Consider the following 20,835-nt stretch of genomic DNA (forward strand, 5'->3'; position numbering starts at 1 on the left):
TGCATTTCTCCTTTGCCAAGATAATCCATCCGCCTGACAGGTGTGGCATATCAAGAAGCTAATTAAACCGCATGATCATTACACAGGTGCACCTTGTGCTAAGGGCAATTAAAGGCCACTCTAAAATGTGGAGTTTTGTCACACAACACAATGCCACCGATGTCTCAAGTTTTGAGGGGGTGTGTAATTGGCATGCTGACTGCAGGAATCTCCACCAGAGCTGTTGCCAGAGAATTTAATGTTCATATCTCTACCATAAGCCACCTCCAGCCTCGTTTTTAAAGAATTTGGCTGTACGTCCAACTGGTCTCACAAACGCAGACCACGTCCATGGCGCCATGTGGGTGAGTGGTTTGCTGATGTCAACGTTGTGAACAGAGTGCCCCGTGGTGGCGGTGGGGTTATGGTATGGGCAGGCATAAGCTACAGACAACGAACACAATTGCATTTTATCAATGGCAATTTGAATGCACAGAAATAGCGTGACAAGATCCCGAGGCCCATTTTTTTTAAGGTACAATATCGGTGACCAACAGATGCATATCTGTATTCCCAGTGAAATCCATAGGTTGGGGCCTAATTACGGTTTTCCTCATATGAACTGTAACTCAGTAAAATCTTTGAAATTGTTGCATTTATATTTTTGTTTAGTAAATATTGGCACCCTTGCATAAAACAATTAAATAATAATTTTTTGGGGGGTGATTACACGTGTATTTGTTTGATTTACAACAGCACAGGACAAATAAGAAAAACAAAATAAAAACAGAAATGTAGATTTAAAGTCATAAATGGTCAGACAGTGCATTCTGGAAAGTATTCAGACCCCCTTATTTACATAAGACCCTTTGCTATGAGATCCTGTTTCCATTGATCATCCTTGAGATGTTTCTCCTTCTTGATTAGAGTCCACCTGTGCTAAATTCAATTGATTGGACATGATTTGGAAAGGCACACACTTGTCTATATAAGGTGCCACAGTTGACAGTGCATGTCAGAGCAAAAACCAAGCCATGAGGTCGAAGGAATTGTCCTTAGGGCTCTGAGACAGGATTGTGTCGAGGCACAGATCTGGGGAAGGGTACCAAAAAAATGTCTGCAGCATTGAAGGTCCCCAAGAACACGGTGACCTCCTTCATTCTTAAATGGAGGAAGTTTGGAACCACCAGAACTCTTCCTAGAGCTGGCCGCCCGGCCAAACTGAGCAATCGGGGGAGAAGGGCCTTTGTCAGAGAGGTGACCAAGAACCTGATGGTAACTCTGACAGCGCTCCAGAGTTTGCCAAAAGGCACCTAAAGGACTCTCAGACCATAAGAAACAAGATTCTTTGGTCTGATGAAACCAAGATTGAACTCTTTGGCCTGAATGCCAAGTGTCACATCTGGAGGAAACCTGGCACCATCCCTACGGTGAAGCATGGTGGTGGCAGCATCATTCTGTGGGGATGTTTTTCAGCAGCAGGGACTGGGAGACTAGTCGGGAAAGATGAACGGAGCGACGTACAGAGAGATCCTTGATGAAAACCTCCTCCAGAGAGCTCAGGACCTCAGACTGGGGCGAAGGTTCACCTTCCAACAGGACAACGACCTTAAGCACACAGCCAAGACAACGCAGGAGGGGTTTCGGGACAAGTCTCTGAATGTCCTTGAGTGGCCCAGCCAGAGCCTGGACTTGAACCCAGTCAAACATTTCTGGAGAGACCTTAAAATAGCTGTGCAATGACGCTCCCCATTCAACCTGACAGAGCTTGAGAGGATCGGCAGAGTGCCAAGCTTGTAGTGTCATACACAAGAAGCCTCAAGGATGTAATCGCTACCAATAGGTGCTTCAACAAAGTACTTAGTAAAGGATCTGAATTTTTTTTGCTAATATTTCTAAAAACATGTTTTTGCTTTGTCATTATGGGATATTGTGTGTAGATTGATGAGGGGGGAAAACTATTTAATCAATTTTCGAATAAGGCTGTAACGCAACAAAAGGTGGAAAAAGTCTAGGAGTCTGAGTACTTTCCCAGAGAGCTCAGGACCTCAGACTGGCCTGGACAAAATGATTCACAATTCACATTCATTTGGTTGGAGGCAATGATTTTCGTTTACTGTGTAATTGATCTCACCTGTGGTAAAATGCAGGGCCCTTTATAACCATTGCGTAAACCAGCGACATTTCACACGACATTTCTGAATGTTCTTTTTCTGAAAAGTCTGTGCATGTACAGAAATATTGAGATTTATGAACTTAGCGCATGCCTTCCATGTAGGCCTATGCATGTTTCCCGTTTTAAATATGGGACCTGTCGTAAAACCGTGCGTGTGCGAACGAGTATTAAAACTCAGTTTGGAAAACACCCTCCATTAATTTTTATGGTGACAATAACCCCCTGTATTTTGGGGATTATTGGAACAAGGCCACGGCAGTTTCTATAAGAAAGAGCAATGGCAATTTTGATCACATTGTCGGTAGATGTGTGGGCAGAATCTTTTGATATTTTGCAGTGAATTTTTCAAACATGATCTCATTAGCAGGCGTGTGTGGAACGCGCAGGAACAGTAGCCTTCACGTTGCTACTCTTAGCTGCCTATATAGCAAGTGCCATGTCCGCGCATTCTGCAAGATGGATTGTATTTTCGAAACTGTTTAAAAGTAGGCTAACTGCGCGCAGTCCACACTTCTATGCAACAATGAATTGTTGTTCAATATTTAGTTTATCAATAGATTATTGGGTTTCTATGTCCTGCCATAAACTCTGAGATTAAATAGGTTTAGGATGTCGCACTCCTATTGCACAGCAATACTGTATCCTACCCATTCTGTTAAAAATGTTACATAAGCTACCGGTCTATTTACTGTGTTGGCAGAATGTTTTAATCTTTTGCTGTAATTTTTGTATTTTTTTTGTATTGTTTGTATAGCGTTGTGTTTGTGTGATTGTCCTTGTCTATCAGTGTTTTGTTACTTGTCATGTTTCATATTTTTGTGGACCCCAGGTAGAGTAGCTGATGCTTCTGCAAAAGCTACTGGGTATCCAAATAAACAAATAAATAAATACATTCATGCTGTGTCACACACACTTTTTGGGGGGTATATTTTCTACATACGCACAGTGTATAAATGAGGCCCCAGGTGCCTACAGGGTAAAAATAGCCGTTCAAATGGGTTTGAAAAGAAAGAACAGAACATTCTGCTCTATTGTAAAGTGAAAGGGTGCCAATGTATTTGACTGCATCTGTAGTAGGATGGTGATTTATAGTAGAGCTCTTTGCTGGGTGAGGGAGTGGGTTCAACAGCTCTCTGTGTGATCCCAACCTCTAAAAATAACATGGTCAAAAGCCTGAGACAGAAACCAGTTGGAATGTAGAATGAGGGGGAAAAAGGCCTGTCCCAATACTCATTTCTCTACCGGGTCACATTCATTACGGCACACCGTAGCAAAACGTTTTTGCAACGAGTTGGTCCAATCCACTACTAAGGTGAACTCTAGCGTTGACCTTCTATGTTTCGACTTCCTCAGATATCCGAGAACTTCTACTGTGATCTGAACTCGGATCAGTTTAAAGGGTTCCTGAAACCCCACACGCCACAGACGGACCACTCCACCCTCTCCCGAGCAGCCATCTTCTCCATCACATACCCCTCCCCAGATATCTACCTGGTCATCAAGGTAAGATACGCATCTTATCCACCTGCATCTATCTGCAGTACTTGCTCATTCAGGTAATACACATACCTATACTGTGCACAGATCTACAGTTGTTGGTCACTAAGGTAAACATTATAGACCTATCTACCTCCTCACATATTTCCCATGGTGCCTCTATCGTTCTAGACCCGGTTTCCAAAAATAATTGTAAGGTTCATTAAGTTCATTGTTAGAACCTTTTGTAGGAGCATCATTAAATCTCTGCGCTGTTTCCCAAAACCACAAACACCTGTAATCTAAAACCTGCCTCGGCTAAGTATCGTTAGATGCTTTTTTTGCCCTCCCACGTCACTTTAAACACACAATATCTCCGCTAAACATGGAATCACATGGTTTATCCATCTCTCTGTGTCCACCGATAACATCAGAACAAAGTAGACTGTTGATACGTATAAAAATATGCTTAAAATGAAAACCCGAGATTACTGCATTCAAATATAAACCGTAAGCTATAGGCCTATTTCAATCTTATTGAAATACATTTCATGTCCAATCAATTGAGTTCTATTTTGCTGCTTGTAGGCTACTGTCTGTAATTTGTCCCAATTTTTTTGTCTAGCCTAACATGTGCGCAATGATGTGCCAAGTTGGTGATTTAGTGCATTGGCAGCCTTAGGTGGTAATATCTATCTAGGAGCTGATCCGTCGTCAGTATTGTGAAATAATTCTAATGTTAGGGAAAGATTTGAATGGAGAAAGCCGATCCGAGAGCAGCGTTCCCTTTCGATCCTATCAGTTTTGACACATGCTCCCAACGACACACTTAGCGACCGGTCTCTCTTGTGTGGTGTTTTGGGAAATGCATGTTACATCTTCGGGCGTTTTGTAGGAAAGATTGCACTGTTAAAACACTCGTAAGCCTAAGTTCCGTCGCTATGGGGGAAACTGGGCCCTGTGTGTTAAGATAATGTACTGTATGTAACTGACCACAGACACCTGTGTACAGTATTGGCTTGTCCTGGCTGTGTTTCAGATAGAGAAGGTGTTGCAGCAGGGGGAGATCAGTGACTGTGCTGAACCATACATGGTTATGAAGGAGAGTGACTCAGCGAAGGTAGAGTGCCATGAGGAGGCGCGTCACACACACACACACACACACACACACAGCAGCTATAGGTTGTAATTGTGGTTATGTGGGGTTCCCTGGATCAGAATAAGGAGAAGTTGGAGAAGCTGCGCAGCCAGTCAGAGACGTTCTGTCAGAGACTGGGTCGCTACCGTATGCCCTTCGCCTGGGCCACGGTCAACATCATGAACGTCATCAGCAACGCCACACTGGACCGGGACAGCACCGACTCTGACAGCTTCAATGGTCAGTGTGTGTGTGTGTGTGAGATTGTTTAATTGTTTTGTGTGTGAGTGTGATAAGCTGGTTTACTCTTGAACTGATGAGTCCAAGGCTTGTTGGATCATACCTTACGTTTACCTTTCTATACCTAACTTGAGGGGCTTGTTATGGTTCACCTCCCCTGTCCAGGTAAATCCAGCAGTCTGGATAAGAGAGGCCAGCTGCCCAGGAGGAACTCTGAGAGGTTCGCTACCATGGAAGACCAGTGTAACATGTCTGCCTTCAAACCTGCTACCATCACCATCAACACCTTCTGCAAGCAGGTCTGGACACATGCGCAAAAGAAAACAATACAAGCACACACACACACACACACACTACAATATAAGCATTGATACAGCGATATAAGCACCGATATGCTCAAAGAATGCTCAACGTTGTGGGTGTCACCTCGAGACAAGAAATGATTTCATTTCACACATAATCCACAGAGCAGATATACATGTGGTAAAGCCTGGCCATATCTAACCAGATATCATACACACTTACCATAAATTCTCCCTAATATTTGCAGCCGTAGATGGTCATAATTCTCTAGGAGCTGCTCCTTCATCAGTATTGAGAAATAATTATAATGTTGAGGAAAAAAAGGACACAATCCACATAGCAGACATGCATGGAATAGCATCGCACAGCAAGGGTGCATTTTTCCATCCTACTATCATCTGGGGATAAGCCCAAGAATTTGTGCCGCAGAAACTCTTAGTTGCACCCCTCAATATGTGCCTCAAGTATTTGTCACTTTCTTACAGTATGTTTAGTTGGAAAAGATGAAGGAGGTCTGCTGTGCAACAAATGCATCTTCACACTGTTTAACTCTGAGACGGTACATCATCCCCACCACACCTCTTCAGCCCAGAAAGTCCGACGTTGTTGTTTTTAGCACATAGTGAATGCTTTTGGGCTCCACTTTTTCTACAGATGAACACAAACCCATGTGTATTTGACTGAACTAGGATCCTGCTGTGTTTCAGGAAGGGGACCGTCTGAGTGACGAGGACTTGTTCAAGTTCCTGGCAGACATCAAGAAGTTCTCATCCCTGCACAGAAGAATTAAAACCATATCAGGTAATCCTCCGTTCAACCACACAGAAAGACCTGGCTATCTGTGTATGCTGTTTCACTCCATTCCACCCAACAACACGTGACTATAATGTACGATTTCTAAGAGCAAGTTGTGTGTAAATGTTATGCCTGGGTTTATGTGTCCAAGTGGGACTGCAACTTTCCTTTACGTGTGACCTACTTTGAAATCTCTCTCTGAAGAATTCACGTAGTTTGAGGCTGTGTTTGACTTATTTCGGACATGGTCCATGTTAAGGTATGATTAAACTGGATGTGACCCCGGTCCATGACAACCCAATGGCATGTCTCTCTGCTGAGCTGATCCCAGTCAAACCAGTGGCTGAGAAGAACCTGAGACCTATCAAAGAGGTGTTGGAGTTCCCTTCCAGCGAGGTCTATGTTCCACACAGCACTTACAGGTGAGCCCCCACCACACACACACACACACACACACACACACACACACACACACACACACACACACACACACACACACACACCAGTCCATGCATACAAAACACACACAGGCATGCACACACACGCGCACACAGGCAAACACACACAGTTCATGACAGCATTTACAGGTTAGTTCACTCACTGCATCCTCTCTGCTCTGTAGGAGGAAATGACTTTTACATGTGAGATGTGTCTTGAAACACATTTTCCAATATTGCATATTCTGCATGTTCTCCTCAAAGCTCATTTCATCACTTCATTGTTGGTGGATATAGCTTTTAGCGAGTTAGACAGAATGTATTTACCAAAGAACAAACACTATATATACAAAAGTACTGTATGTGGACACCCCTTCAAATTAGTGGATTCGGCTATTTCAGCCACACCCGTTGCTGACAGGTGTATAAAATCGAGCACACAGCCATGCAATCTCCATAGCCAAACATTGGCAGTAGAATGGCCCGTACTGAAGAGCTCAGTGACTTTCAACGTGGCACCGTCATAGGATGCCACCTTTCCAACAAGTCAGTTTGTCAAATTTCTGCCCTGCTAGAGCTGCGTTGGTCAACTGTAAGGGCTGTTATTGTGAAGTGGAAACATCTAGAAGCAACAATGGCTCAGCCGTGAAGTGGTAGGCCACACAAGCTCACAGAACCGGACCGCCGAGTGCTGAAGCACATAGCCCGTAAAAATCTTCTGTCCTCGGATGGAACACTCAATACCGAGTTCCAAACTGCCTCTGGAAGCAACATGAACAAGAACTGTTTATCGGGAGCTTCATGAAATGGGTTTCCATAGCCGAGCAGCCGCACACAAGCCTAAGATCACCATGTGAAATTCCAAGCGTTGGCTGGAGTGGTGTAAAGCTTGCCGCAATTGGACTCTGGAGCAGTGGAAACACGTTCTCTGGAGGGATGAATCACGCTTCACCATCTGGCAGTCCAATGGACTAATCTGGGTTTGGCGGATGTCAGGAGAACGCTTCCTGCCCAAATGCATTGTGCCAACTGTAAAGTTTGGTGGAGGAGGAATAATGGTCTGGGGCTGTTTTTCATGGTTCGGGATAGGCCCCTTAGTTCCAGTGAAGGGAAATCTTAACGCAGCAGCATACTATGACATTCTAGACAATTCTGTGCTTCCAACTTTGTGGCAACAGTTTGGGGAAGACCCTTTCCTGTTTTAGCATGACAATGCCGCTGTGCACAAAGTTAGGTCCATACAGAAATGGTTTGGTGAGATCGTTGTGGAAGAACTTGACTAGCCTGCACAGAGCCCTGACCTCAACCCCATCGAACACCTTTGGGATGAATTGGAACGCTGACTGCGGGCCATGCCTAATCGCCCAACATCAGTGCCCGACCTCACTAACGCTCTTGTGGCTGCATGAAAGCAAGTCCCCGCAGCAATATTCCATCATCTCGTGGAAAGCCTTCCTAGAAGAGTAGTGGTTGTTGTAGCAGCAAAGGTGGGACCAACTCCATATCAATGCCCATGATTTTGGAATGAGATGTTTGACGAGCAGGTGTCCACATACTTTTGGTCATGTAGTATAGCTTCAAGCACTGTTGGTCCATTACTTACTACCCCTAACAGTGTATTCACTGTCTCCATTCTTACCACCATGTGTACATTCCCTTCATGTGAGCTTTACACATGTTAGACAGTCAGTCTCCAGGTGTGATTGTACTGACCACAGCACAATGAGCACGCAGCTTCAGGCCTCATAGTTTCCATCAACGTTGTAAACACTCCTACCAAGAGTCTGACCTGAGACAACCCCCAGTGCTGTCAACACTTCACTCCTTCCTCCTCTTTGCGCTACAAATGGCGCCCTATTCCCCATAGGGCAGTGGTCAAAAGTAGGGCATTATATAGGGAATAGGGTGCCATTTGGGACACACCCTAAGCGTGTGTCTCCTGTCTCAGGACAGATGACCACATTTGTTATGTTGTTTTTGATGCCGTGTATTGTGCAATATCATGCATTTCTTACTTAGCTCCACAGAGTGCCATCTAGTGGTCCAGTATTGATGTGCAGGCTCAGGCTGTCTTAACTCTGAGGTAGGAGCGCTGCACATGCCCTATGGGTTTTTCCTGACCACCTGACCTGACCGAATGCACTAGCATTTAACAGGGGTCTGTGCTATTCGAGATCTTTGGGACGTCCCTACCCTAAACCATAATCCTAACCTTAACCCCTACCCTACCCTAAACGTAACCATAACCTAATCGTAACTTTAACCCTAACCATTTGAAATTTCAACTTCATTGAGGTAGGGACGTCCCAAGGATCCCGGCTAGCACAGACCATTTCACAGGCTACAAGTATGGCTTGGGCTGCATCCCATTTAATATATCCTTTCTCCTGAAGTGTGCATTTACTCACTAGTTCCCACAAATCTAAAATAATTGGATTAGTGGAGGCATGGGCTAGTGGGAGTTTCCCTATTTCTTATACCAGTTATTTCCTTTTGAATCAGTGAAGGGAAGTGAACAGGTGGGAGGAAGGAGAGATAGTTGGCATATCCCCAGCGTTTTTCCTGGAACTGTTATTCTCAAATGACCACACCATCCCTTCCATCATGAGGATGTACTGTGACAAATCTCTATCTCTCTCTCCCTTCATATCTCGCTCTCTCTATCTCTCTCTCTCTGTCCCTCTCTCCAGGAACCTGTTCTATGTGTACCCCCAGCGGCTCAACTTTGTCAACAGGCTGACTTCAGCAAGGAACATCACCATTAAAATCCAGTTTATGAGTGGAGAAGACCCGAGCTGTGTGCTGCCTGTGAGTTTGCACACACACACACACACACACACACACACACACACACACACACACACACACACACACACACACACACACACACACAATGCTCATACAGAACGTTCACCTAGGTCGCTGTGACATTTTTTTTGGGGGGGTTTTATCGATTTTACTCTGCTTTCTTTTTCCTCCTAGGTCATTTTTGGAAAATCAAATGGTCCCGAGTTTGTGCAAGAAGTATACACCCCAGTCACGTACCATAACAAGCAAGTGGATAGATACTAATAATACAACTACTGCATGATATGCATATTACATTTTCTAATATAATAAGCTTCATTTTTTTCTGTGTGACTGGGACTCAGGTCTCCAGACTTCTATGAGGAGGTGAAGATAGCTCTGCCTGCCAGGCTGACTGAGAGACACCACCTTTTGTTTACCTTCTACCATATCAGCTGTCAACAGAAACAGAACCAGACAGCCACCAGTGAGACGTTCATAGGATTCTCTGTAAGTCTGACCCCTCACGCCTGGTCTCACCCGGGCCTATAGTCATAAAGTGCCTCACAGTAGGTGTGCTGATCTAGGATCAGCTCTCCCCTGTCCATGTAATCGTATTCATTGTGATCGAAAAGGCAAAACTGATCCTAGAGCAGCACTCCTACTCTGAGACGTAATGGCTGCGTTTACACAGGCAGCTCAATTCTGATCTTTTGCCCACTTATGGGCAAAAGATCGGATCTGATTGGTCACGAGACCCATTATTGGCAAAAGATCAGAATTAGGCTGCCTGTGTAAACACAGCCTTTATAAATACGGTCCCTGGTCTCATCTGATCTGGATCACACTGGTTTCACGTGGTCTTACATGAACATGCAGCTACTCTACTGAACATGGCGACGCACACATTCATGTTTATGTATGATCAATATACTTAGAAGATGTTTAGCAAGTGAAACTCCTCAATGTTATGTAGATGGTCTAGCTCCTGTACGTGGGTGTCCATAGTGTCTGTCAGTAGTCAGTGTGTGCTGCTAGCTGATGTACTGTCTATCCCTCTGTGTACTGTAGTGGCTGCCTATACTGAGTTGTGACAGATTACAGACTGGTCAGTACTGCCTTCCCATCGCCCTGGACAGACTGCCTGTCAACTACTCACTGCACTCACCTGAGGTAACCATTAATTTGTCCATTTCAATTCTCCAGACAACAGTTTTTTTTAAATTGTATCAGTAGAATGTGAAGAGGAGTGGCTCCCCCTTGTGGATAGAAGGTGCTTATTTGCCATTTATTGATTGATTTACTGTTTTATTGATTGGGTTTAGATGGCCATACAAATTATATATATTTTTTTTTGTTGAAGCGCAAGGCTTATGAGTAGGCTCAGAATGAGTTAATATGTCAAACTCTCTTTCTCTCTCTGCAGAAAATTCCCCCTCAGGTCCCTCCAGTCAAGTGGATGGAGAGCCACAAAGGAGTGTTCAACCTGGAGATACAGGCTGTGTCTTCTGTACACACACAGGTGAGTCTATACACACACGCGCACACATGCACACACACACACAAGAAAATGTTATATTTTTTAACCCCTTCCCCACCCAAGGATAACCACTTGGAGCGTTTCTTCACGTTGTGCCATGCCCTGGAGGGCGGAGCGACGTTCCCACTCCGGGTTCGGGAAGAGAAGATTCCGGAGAACAAGCTGGAGCACGAGCTGAAGCTGAGCATCATCTCCCTGCCCTCCTCCAGACTGGAACCTCTGGTCCTCTACCTCCACCTGGTCTTAGATCAACTCTTCACCCTCATCATGCAGCCCATGGTCATCGCTGGACAGATAGGTACCTATATATAGGGAGAGGTCACCTAGGGCTTTCAGACAGACAGGCACCCAGGGGGACGTCACTGTCCTGGGCTTTCACACAGACGGGTACCTAGGGGATGTCACCTGGGTTTTCAGACAGACAGGCACCCAGGGGGACGTCACTGTCCTGGGCTTTCACACAGACGGGTACCTAGGGGATGTCACCTGGGTTTTCAGACAGACAGGCACCCAGGGGGACGTCACTGTCCTGGGCTTTCACACAGACGGGTACCTAGGGGATGTCACCTGGGTTTTCAGACAGACAGGCACCCAGGGGGACGTCACTGTCCTGGGCTTTCAGACAGACGGGTACATAGGGGATGTCACCTGGGTTTTCAGACAGATAACTAAGAGGACGTCAGCATCCTGGGCTTTCAGGCAGATGGCTAGAGCAAGACAGGCACTCCACTGGAAGGACAGACAGGAAGTGGGAGAGTTTACCTGATGTGTTTGACCTGTGTTGTGTTAACTGTGTGTGTGCATGTATTTATTTCCTAGCCAACCTAGCCCAGATAGCTTTTGAGTCGGTGGTGTCCATCGTCAACAGTCTCCACAACAGCCAGGAGCTGGCCAGGGACCAGCAGGGTAGGAACGGTCTCCTAGCAACATACCTGTACTGGGTGTTCCGCCTGGCCGACTCTCCCCGGGATCTCCTCAACACAGGTAGGTACCACCAGACACGTTGTCGTGGTGATGGGAGTAAGAGACTGGACGTCACTTTATATGAAATTTGCCTCATGAGCACTACTAGAATACGCTTCGCTGAACACAGTAACTGCAGATAAGATACATGAAACAGTAATCATTTAAATGAAGGGGAACTATGTAATTACACCAATACATTGCTATAGTATTTTACCTAGTTCTTTTCAGATTATCTCATTTTGCTCTGTTGTAGCTATGGCAACTATGTGTGTGTTTTCTATCCCAGTTTGCTCCTCTCCCTGTAGGCTTTACAGACGCTCCCCAACCCCTTTAGGCTTTACAGACGCTCCCCAACCCCTTTAGGCTTTACAGACGCTCCCCAACCCCTTTAGGCTTTACAGACGCTCCCCAACCCCTTTAGGCTTTACAGACGCTCCCCAACCCCTTTAGGCTTTACAGACGCTCCCCAACCCCTTTAGGCTTTACAGACGCTCCCCAACCCCTGTAGGCTTTACAGACGCTCCCCAACCCCTTTAGGCTTTACAGACGCTCCCCAACCCCTTTAGGCTTTACAGACGCTCCCCAACCCCTTTAGGCTTTACAGACGCTCCCCAACCCCTTGGCTGCAACCCTTCTAATTTGGTGTACCCTGCGCGCACAACCCATGTGGAATTTCTGCTCTCTCTCTCTCTCTCTCTCTCTCTCTCCTGCTAAATCCTTCTGCCTCTTCGATCCTACTAACCTCCCTTTACGCATGCTATGACTTTCCCCTTTCTTCTCGGCCCTCCCCTCCTGCTCTGTGGCTGAGTGACTCATTACGAGGCAATGGAGGAGAACTTCACTTCTGGAGGACCTATTATCCTTTCACTGCCTTCTCTTCCTCTGTATCTGCTGCTAAAAGCACGTTCTATTGCGCTAGATTTCAAGCGTCTGCCTCTAACCCTAGGAAACTCTTTTCCACCTTCTCCTCCCTCCTTAATCCTCCACTCCTCCCTCTCTGCAGATGACTTTGTCAGCCACTTTAAAAAGAAGATTGTCGACATCCGCTCCTCGTTCACTCAGCTTATTGAATCCACTGGTCCCACTACCCTACGCCTTGACCTCTTTCTCCCCTCTCTCTCTCCAGATGAAATCCTGCAACTAGTGAGGTTCAGCCACCTGACAACCTGCTCGCTCGACCTCATCCCCTCCTCCCTTCTCTAGACCGTCTCTGGAGACCTCCTCCCTTCTCTAGACCGTCTCTGGAGACCTCCTCCCTTCTCTAGACCGTCTCTGGAGACCTCCTCCCTTCTCTAGACCGTCTCTGGAGACCTCCTCCCTTCTCTAGACCGTCTCTGGAGACCTCCTCCCTTCTCTAGACCGTCTCTGGAGACCTCCTCACTTTCCAGACCACTGACTTAAAAATGTCCAGAATCGCTCCCCTCCTCAGGAAACCAACACTCGATGTCAAAAACTACAGACCCTTCTTTCTTTTCTTTCCAAAACACTTGCTGTCTCTGACCCACTCTCACACTATCTCTCTCAGAACCATCTTTTTGACCCTAACTAGTCAGGCTTCAGAACATCTCAGCCGAGACTGCTCTTCTTTGTGTCCTGGAGGCTGTCCGCACTGCCAAAACGTCATCACAGTTGACAACTCCATGGTGTCCCCGTCCCAGAATGCAAAGAACCTTGGCGTGACCCTGTTGTTCTCTACAAACATCAAAGCAGTGACTTGCTACCGCAGGTTCATGCTCTACAACATCTGTAGAGTACGACCCTACCTCACACAGGAAGCGACGCCGGTCCTAATCCAGGCACTTATCATCTTTCCGCCTGGACTACTGCAACTCGCTGTTGGTTGGGCTCCCCGCTGGTGCCATCAAACCACTGCATCTAATTCAGAATGCTGCACCCCGCCTGGTGTTCAACCTTCCCAAATTCTCCCATGTCACCCCGGTCCTCCGTACACTCCACTGGCTTCCAGTCAAAGCTCGGATTCACTACAAGACCATGATACTTCCTATCTTCAGGCTCATTCTCAAACCCTACACCCCAAACCAACTACTCCGTTCTGCAACCTCTGGTCTCTTGGCCCTCCCAGCCCTACGGGAGGGCAGCTCCAGCTCAGCCCAGTCCAAACTCTTCTCTGTCCTGGTACCCCAATGGTGGAACCAGCTTTCCCTTGAAGCTAGGACAGCAGAGTCCCTGCCCATCTTCTGAAAATATCTGAAACCGTACCTCTTCAAAGAGTATCTTAAATAATCCCACAACACCCCCTCTCGCATCCCCTCCTCGCACTTGATTCTTACTTCCTCTTACTTGCAGTGAAGCCGCTCAACATTACATTCAGTCATCTAGCAGACACTCCTATCCAGAGCGACCCACAGGAGCAACCTGGGTCAAGCGCCCCGCCCAGGGGCACATTGACAGATCTCCCACCAAGTCAAATAATCGGGGACCTGAATGACCTCTTGGCCACAGGCCCAAACTCCCAACCGCCAGACCAACAACCCCCCCCCCCGATAAACCTCCCACTCCACTCCCCACCTCCAAACCTCCCCAGCCCTGTATAGATGTTTAGGTTCAGTGTGCAGGTTCAGTGTGCAGGTTCAGTGTGCAGGCTCAGTGTGCAGGCTCAGTGTGCAGGCTCAGTGTGCAGGCTCAGTGTGCAGGCTCAGTGTGCAGGCTCAGTGTGCAGGCTCAGTGTGTAAAGCAAAGTGTGCAGGCTCAGTGTGCAGGCTCAGTGTGCAGGCTCAGTGTGCAGGTTCAGTGTGCAGGTTCAGTGTGCAGGTTCAGTGTGCAGGCTCAGTGTGCAGGTTCAGTGTGCAGGTTCAGTGTGCAGGCTCAGTGTGCAGGCTCAGTGTGCAGGTTCAGTGTGCAGGTTCAGTGTGCAGGCTCAGTGTGCAGGTTCAGTGTGCAGGCTCAGTGTGCAGGCTCAGTGTGCAGGCTCAGTGTGCAGGTTCAGTGTGCAGGTTCAGTGTGCAGGTTCAGTGTGCAGGCTCAGTGTGCAGGCTCAGTGTGCAGGCTCAGTGTGCAGGCTCAGTGTGCAGGCTCAGTGTGCAGGTTCAGTGTGCAGGCTCAGTGTGCAGGCTCAGTGTGCAGGTTCAGTGTGCAGGCTCAGTGTGCAGGTTCAGTGTGCAGGTTCAGTGTGCAGGTTCAGTGTGCAGGTTCAGTGTGCAGGCTCAGTGTGCAGGCTCAGTGTGCAGGTTCAGTGTGCTGGCTCAGTGTGTAAAGCAAAGTGTGACCAGGTAGATCATGCCAGTGACATGGCACTCCCCTGTGTGTCCAGGTCCAGATGGGGTGTTACCTCCCACTGAGGGCCGCTACAGTACTATGGGGCGGGCCTCAGCCACCACAGTAGGAGCCATGTTACTGCAGTCTCGGCTCCGAAGCAGCAGCAACCCTGATATACCTGCTCCACACAGTGCAGAGGACACAGAGGTCAAAAACATCCTGTCAGCTAAGGTACTGATACAAAAGTAGTGCACTGTATAGGGAATAGAATGCCATTTGGGACGCATACATGTCTGTTTGGCTCTGTGTTTCTAAAGCATCAATAACCCAGGTGGTCCAGTGTGGTTCAGGTTCTGCATGACCACCCCGTTGTTGCGGTCTTCTCCGTCAGGGCTACAACAATCCAGGCTGTCGCATGTCCACCTATGTGGATTCGAGCAGCCACCCTCAGAGGTCTACAGGCGGGACCCGGCCCTCCAACAGAAAGGTAACACATACCAGAAAGAGCCACCGTAGTAAATCGTTATTCACAACTGTGATACCAACAGTCACCAGTGGAGGGCAGTATTTTACTGAGAAGGCCAGAGCATATACTAACATGTAGACTTCTGTAAACTACTGTGTCTTCCATACTGGCTAAACACTGACAATAACATCCCCATTTGCATTCTGAGTAGAATGCTTTTTAGACATCTCGGTGGGATGTTACATAGTACCCAGTAAAATCTTCCGTATAGTGTGTTGTGTATATCTATGGTTCTGGAGCAAACTACACTGGAATGTGATATAGAAGCTGAACATGATGTTGACCTGAGGTTCTAGACAGTCTCAGACTTAACAAACATCAAAGGGGGGGGGGGGGGGGGGGGGGGTGTGTGTGTGTGTGTGTGTGTGTGTGTGTGTGTGTGTGTGTGTGTGTGTTCAAAATTAAATCACTTTGAGACGCTGTTCTTGTGTTGTTAGCAGTGGATTGGCTAGCTCTGGTTTCCCTGGCTGGGGTCACAGTGGATTGGCTAGCTCTGGTTTCCCTGGCTGGGGTCACAGTGGATTGGCTAGCTCTGGTTTCCCTGGCTGGGGTCACAGTGGATTGGCTAGCTCTGGTTTCCCTGGCTGGGGTCACAGTGGATTGGCTAGCTCTGGTTTCCCTGGCTGGGGTCACAGTGGATTGGCTAGCTCTGGTTTCCCGGGCTGGGGTCACAGTGGATTGGCTAGCTCTGGTTTCCCTGGCTGGGGTCACAGTGGATTGGCTAGCTCTGGTTTCCCTGGCTGGGGTCACAGTGGATTGGCTAGCTCTGGTTTCCCTGGCTGGGGTCACAGTGGATTGGCTAGCTCTGGTTTCCCTGGCTGGGGTCACAGTGGATTGGCTAGCTCTGGTTTCCCTGGCTGGGGTCACAGTGGATTGGCTAGCTCTGGTTTCCCTGGCTGGGGTCACAGTGGATTGGCTAGCTCTGGTTTCCCTGGCTGGGGTCACAGTGGATTGGCTAGCTCTGGTTTCCCTGGCTGGGGTCACAGTGGATTGGCTAGCTCTGGTTTCCCTGGCTGGGGTCACAGTGGATTGGCTAGCTCTGGTTTCCCTGGCTGGGGTCACAGTGGATTGGCTAGCTCTGGTTTCCCTGGCTGGGGTCACAGTGGATTGGCTAGCTCTGGTTTCCCTGGCTGGGGTCACAGTGGATTGGCTAGCTCTGGTTTCCCTGGCTGGGGTCACAGTGGATTGGCTAGCTCTGGTTTCCCTGGCTGGGGTCACAGTGGATTGGCTAGCTCTGGTTTCCCTGGCTGGGGTCACAGTGGATTGGCTAGCTCTGGTTTCCCTGGCTGGGGTCACAGTGGATTGGCTAGCTCTGGTTTCCCTGGCTGGGGTCACAGTGGATTGGCTAGCTCTGGTTTCCCTGGCTGGGGTCACAGTGGATTGGCTAGCTCTGGTTTCCCTGGCTGGGGTCACAGTGGATTGGCTAGCTCTGGTTTGTGTTGAACTGAGGATTGTAGCCACCAGCTACAATGTGCCTGTCTCAGTGTCTATCTCTCTATCTCGCTAGCTAACATATAGGTGGTATTTTGCTCATAAGAAGTAACACTGAGATAGTCAGGATGGATGTGGTTCTTATAAAGAGTACGCTGTATTCTACATGTAGGTTACCAGACACTACTGTATTAGTGGTGGTAGTAACCCAAGGCTCTGTGTTTCTCTGACAGCAGTTCCATGAAGAGTTGGCTCTACAGATGGTGGTCAGCACGGGAGTCTGCAGAGAGAATGCATACAAATACGCCTGGTTCTTCTTTGAACTGTTGGTACGTGTGTACAATATATTTTACAATATAGCTGTAGCGCGTTTTGCTTAATGGAGTTGTTCATGGACGACAAAAAAAATGTGTGTGTGTGTGTGTGTCTCCAGGTGAAGAGCATGGCCCAGCATGTGTCTCAGCTGGAGAAGCAGAACGTCCCTCGCAGGAGCCGCTTCTCAGACCGCTTCAAAGATGACATCACCACCATCGTCTCTGTGGTTACCGCCGAGATGGGGACCATCCTGGTCAAACAGAAGGTTAATAACAGTGTATCATTTATATACGCTAGCACTTTCTGTAGACTCAATTTATCAAATCATCACTTAACTTCCAATACTAATTTGAATACAAATACAAATAAAATGTTTGATCTTGTGTCACTAGGGAGACAGTTGGCTGGTATTAACTGAAAATCAACTGTTTTTGTTGTTGTTAGGAGATGGAGCAGGCAGAGAAGGTCAACATCAGCCTTGCCTTCTTCCTGTATGACCTGCTGTCTCTCATGGACCGAGGCTTCGTCTTCATCCTGGTCAAAAACTACTGCAACCAGGTCACTACCACAAAACACTTCCTAAACACAGTATTCTACCGTCCTATTTTAAGTGACGCAACAAAAGATGGTAGTTACGCGGTAGTTACCGATAGGAAATTGCTTCAGCATAACTACGAAGAGGTGACCAATTCTAGACTCTATTTCCATGTCGCTGACCATGTCCCATGTTAATAACTTAACCTGACCTTGACCGTGTGACCTGCCGTAACCTTTCTGATTGGTTGTTTCCAGATGTCGGCAAAGAGCATTTCCATGCCAACCATGATCGGTATACGATTGGAGTTCCTGCGTATCCTGTGCAGTCATGAGCACTACCTCAACCTCAGCCTTTACTTCAGTAGTCCCGCCTCCGAACCCGCCTCCCCATGCCCATCCATCTCCTCACAGGTCAGTCTGCATGTCAGTCAAATTCCTATCGGCCAGTCCGCAGCACTCAACTGGCTTTGGGATTTGAGGTTATGGTGGAGTATTGTTAAGGGTGTTGAGGAAAGTGTTGTTGCGTGAAGTGCTCTTTCTCTCTTTGTCGTTTCATTTCCCACCTCTTGCTCTCTCCTTCTCGCTCTCTCTCGCCCACCTCTCTCTCTCCTTCTTTCTCTCTCTCTCTTCCCCCGTCTCTCTCTCCATCTCTCTTTCCCCCCGTCTCTCTCTCCATCTCTCTTTCCCCCCGTCTCTCTCTCCATCTCTCTTTCCCCCCGTCTCTCTCTCCATCTCTCTTTCCCCCCGTCTCTCTCTCCATCTCTCTTTCCCCCCGTCTCTCTCTCCATCTCTCTTTCCCCCCGTCTCTCTCTCCATCTCTCTTTCCCCCCGTCTCTCTCTCCATCTCTCTTTCCCCCTGTCTCTCTCTCATCTCTCTTTCCCCCCGTCTCTCTATCCATCTCTCTTTCCCCCTGTCTCTCTATCCATCTCTCTTTCCCCCTGTCTCTCTCTCCATCTCTCTTTCCCCGTCTCTCTCTCTCTCTCTCTCTCGCGCTTCCCCCTTCTCTCTCTCTCTGGCGCTTCCCCCGTCTCTCTCTCTCGTGCGCTTCCCCGTCTCTCTCTCTCGTGCGCTTCCCCCGTCTCTCTCTCTCGTGCGCTTCCCCCGTCTCTCTCTCTCTCGCGCTTCCCCCGTCTCTCTCTCTCTCGCGCTTCCCCCGTCTCTCTCTCTCTCGCGCTTCCCCCGTCTCTCTCTCTCTCGCGCTTCCCCCGTCTCTCTCTCTCTCGCGCTTCCCCCGTCTCTCTCTCTCTCTCGCGCTTCCCCCGTCTCTCTCTCGCTCTCGCGCTTCCCCCGTCTCTCTCTCGCTCTCGCGCTTCCCCCGCCTCTCTCTCGCTCTCGCGCTTCCCCCGTCTCTCTCTCGCTCTCGCGCTTCCCCCGTCTCTCTCTCGCTCTCCCTCTCTTCCCCCGTCTCTCGCTCTCTCCCTCTCTTCCCCCGTCTCTCGCTCTCTCGCTCTCTCTTCCCCCGTCTCTCTCTCTCTCTCTCTCGCTCTCTTCCCCATCTTTCTTTCCCCCATCTCTCCCTGCAGAGCTCCAGTTCATGTAGTTTCCAGGAGCAGAGGATCCTGGGGCTGTTTGATCTGTCTCAGGAGTTTAAACAGCAGCACTACCTTACTGGTCTACTGCTCACCGAGCTCAGCGCTGCACTGGACATGGAATCAGAGGGGTCAGTAGACACACACAGGGGTAAGGTCCAGAGGAAGGCCATCAACGCCACTTACAGTCTGCTGTGTGCCCATGACCTGGACCAGCGCTGTGCCAAGCCAGAGGTCAGGGCCAAGGTGGCCACTCTCTACCTCCCCCTGGTGGGCATCATCATTGACTCCATCAACTACCTGGACTTCACAGGTACTGACCTTGGCCGCATTCCGTATCCACCCCTAGACCCTACCCATTTGGCACTTAATGTACACTGGCTAAGGAGTTGGTTGATTGGTTTGGAACTGGGTTTATGTGAACGGTGTTTTGGGAGTGTTTGGTGCAGAGCCGTGGCTGGTAACAATCGCCGCTCTCAACAAATATGCCACTCCCCACTGGAGACGACCCTTTTGACTTTCTCCCCTCTCTACCGCTGTGTAACCCTTTAGTAACTTCTAATCTGTCTAAATAAAGCTTGAAACTACTTTTTTTTTTTTAAGTAATTGACCCTTGTGTGTGTCTGTAGTGTCCGAGGCTCGCGGAGGGAAGAACAAGACAGGTGGATCAGACGAAGACCCCGACAACGTCACGCCCATCAATCAGTCTATTGCCATGGCGATCGCCGGCAACCCCTTCATCACCTTGGCGAGGAATGCCCTGCCTTCCATGGCGTCTGTGGTACGACTGTAGGAATGTTGCTATGGTTTCGTATCAGTGGGACTTTCTCGTTTCACCTCCGAGCGCATACTGTATGTTTTGAGTTTTCCCAATCAGACCTGGAGAAAGCTTGCTTTTCAAACTGCATCAAAGTGATTTATTAACATTTCAATTAGAGTAGTCAATTCCTTGCCCACAAACTTGATATATATATAATTGCTCTGTGTTTTTGTGACTAGCAGTCTGTCTGTGTGTTGGCGTATGCATGCACAAAGGGTGCATTGTAACAGGTGTGCTGCTGTGAGGTAGACTGATGAGCTGTCAGATGCACACCCGCACTCCATCCATTCTGAGACGCCAGCTCTCTCTCTCTCTCTCTCTCTCTCTCTCTCTCTCTCTCTCTCTCTCTCTTTCTCGTTCACCCACGCGCGCGCGCACACACACGAGCGCGCGCACACACACGGGAGATGCGTTATGGGCAGGCATTATAATCATAAGTGACCTGGGCTGTACCTGAGCAACACAAGACATCCATCAAACGTCGCCACGGCAACACTGCAGCCACTGAACACCTTCACTCTTGTCCCTCCTCTCATAACTTGCCTGTGCTAGATGAACGTGTGCCCTATATCTGCTATACACAATGCTATCGATGACTGACTGGTCTACGTGAAGTATTCATC

The 20,835-nt window shown here is 48.2% G+C and overlaps 1 protein-coding gene across 2 annotated transcripts in view; it reads left to right on the forward strand.

The window, feature by feature from the left end:
- Window positions 1-20,835, forward strand: part of dock8 (dedicator of cytokinesis 8) — a 91,481-nt gene that overhangs the window by 41,828 nt on the left and 28,818 nt on the right. The window contains exons 9-29 of one of the 2 annotated variants that reach the window (XM_045707154.2): window positions 3,509-3,658; window positions 4,671-4,751; window positions 4,850-5,009; window positions 5,175-5,308; window positions 6,020-6,113; window positions 6,367-6,529; window positions 9,235-9,352; window positions 9,527-9,597; window positions 9,697-9,841; window positions 10,403-10,504; window positions 10,758-10,853; window positions 10,935-11,169; window positions 11,691-11,855; window positions 15,109-15,284; window positions 15,445-15,540; window positions 17,244-17,339; window positions 17,444-17,590; window positions 17,770-17,883; window positions 18,118-18,273; window positions 19,387-19,705; window positions 20,022-20,173. In XM_045707154.2, the coding sequence (XP_045563110.1) occupies window positions 3,509-3,658; window positions 4,671-4,751; window positions 4,850-5,009; window positions 5,175-5,308; window positions 6,020-6,113; window positions 6,367-6,529; window positions 9,235-9,352; window positions 9,527-9,597; window positions 9,697-9,841; window positions 10,403-10,504; window positions 10,758-10,853; window positions 10,935-11,169; window positions 11,691-11,855; window positions 15,109-15,284; window positions 15,445-15,540; window positions 17,244-17,339; window positions 17,444-17,590; window positions 17,770-17,883; window positions 18,118-18,273; window positions 19,387-19,705; window positions 20,022-20,173 (2,970 nt within the window). The remainder of the gene's footprint in view (window positions 1-3,508; window positions 3,659-4,670; window positions 4,752-4,849; window positions 5,010-5,174; window positions 5,309-6,019; window positions 6,114-6,366; window positions 6,530-9,234; window positions 9,353-9,526; window positions 9,598-9,696; window positions 9,842-10,402; window positions 10,505-10,757; window positions 10,854-10,934; window positions 11,170-11,690; window positions 11,856-15,108; window positions 15,285-15,444; window positions 15,541-17,243; window positions 17,340-17,443; window positions 17,591-17,769; window positions 17,884-18,117; window positions 18,274-19,386; window positions 19,706-20,021; window positions 20,174-20,835) is intronic. The other variant, XM_045707155.2, reaches the window with a different exon arrangement.

This window comes from Salmo salar, chromosome 24 (assembly GCF_965601325.2).
Source record: "Salmo salar chromosome 24, fSalSal1, whole genome shotgun sequence".
Lineage (NCBI taxonomy): Eukaryota > Metazoa > Chordata > Actinopteri > Salmoniformes > Salmonidae > Salmo > Salmo salar.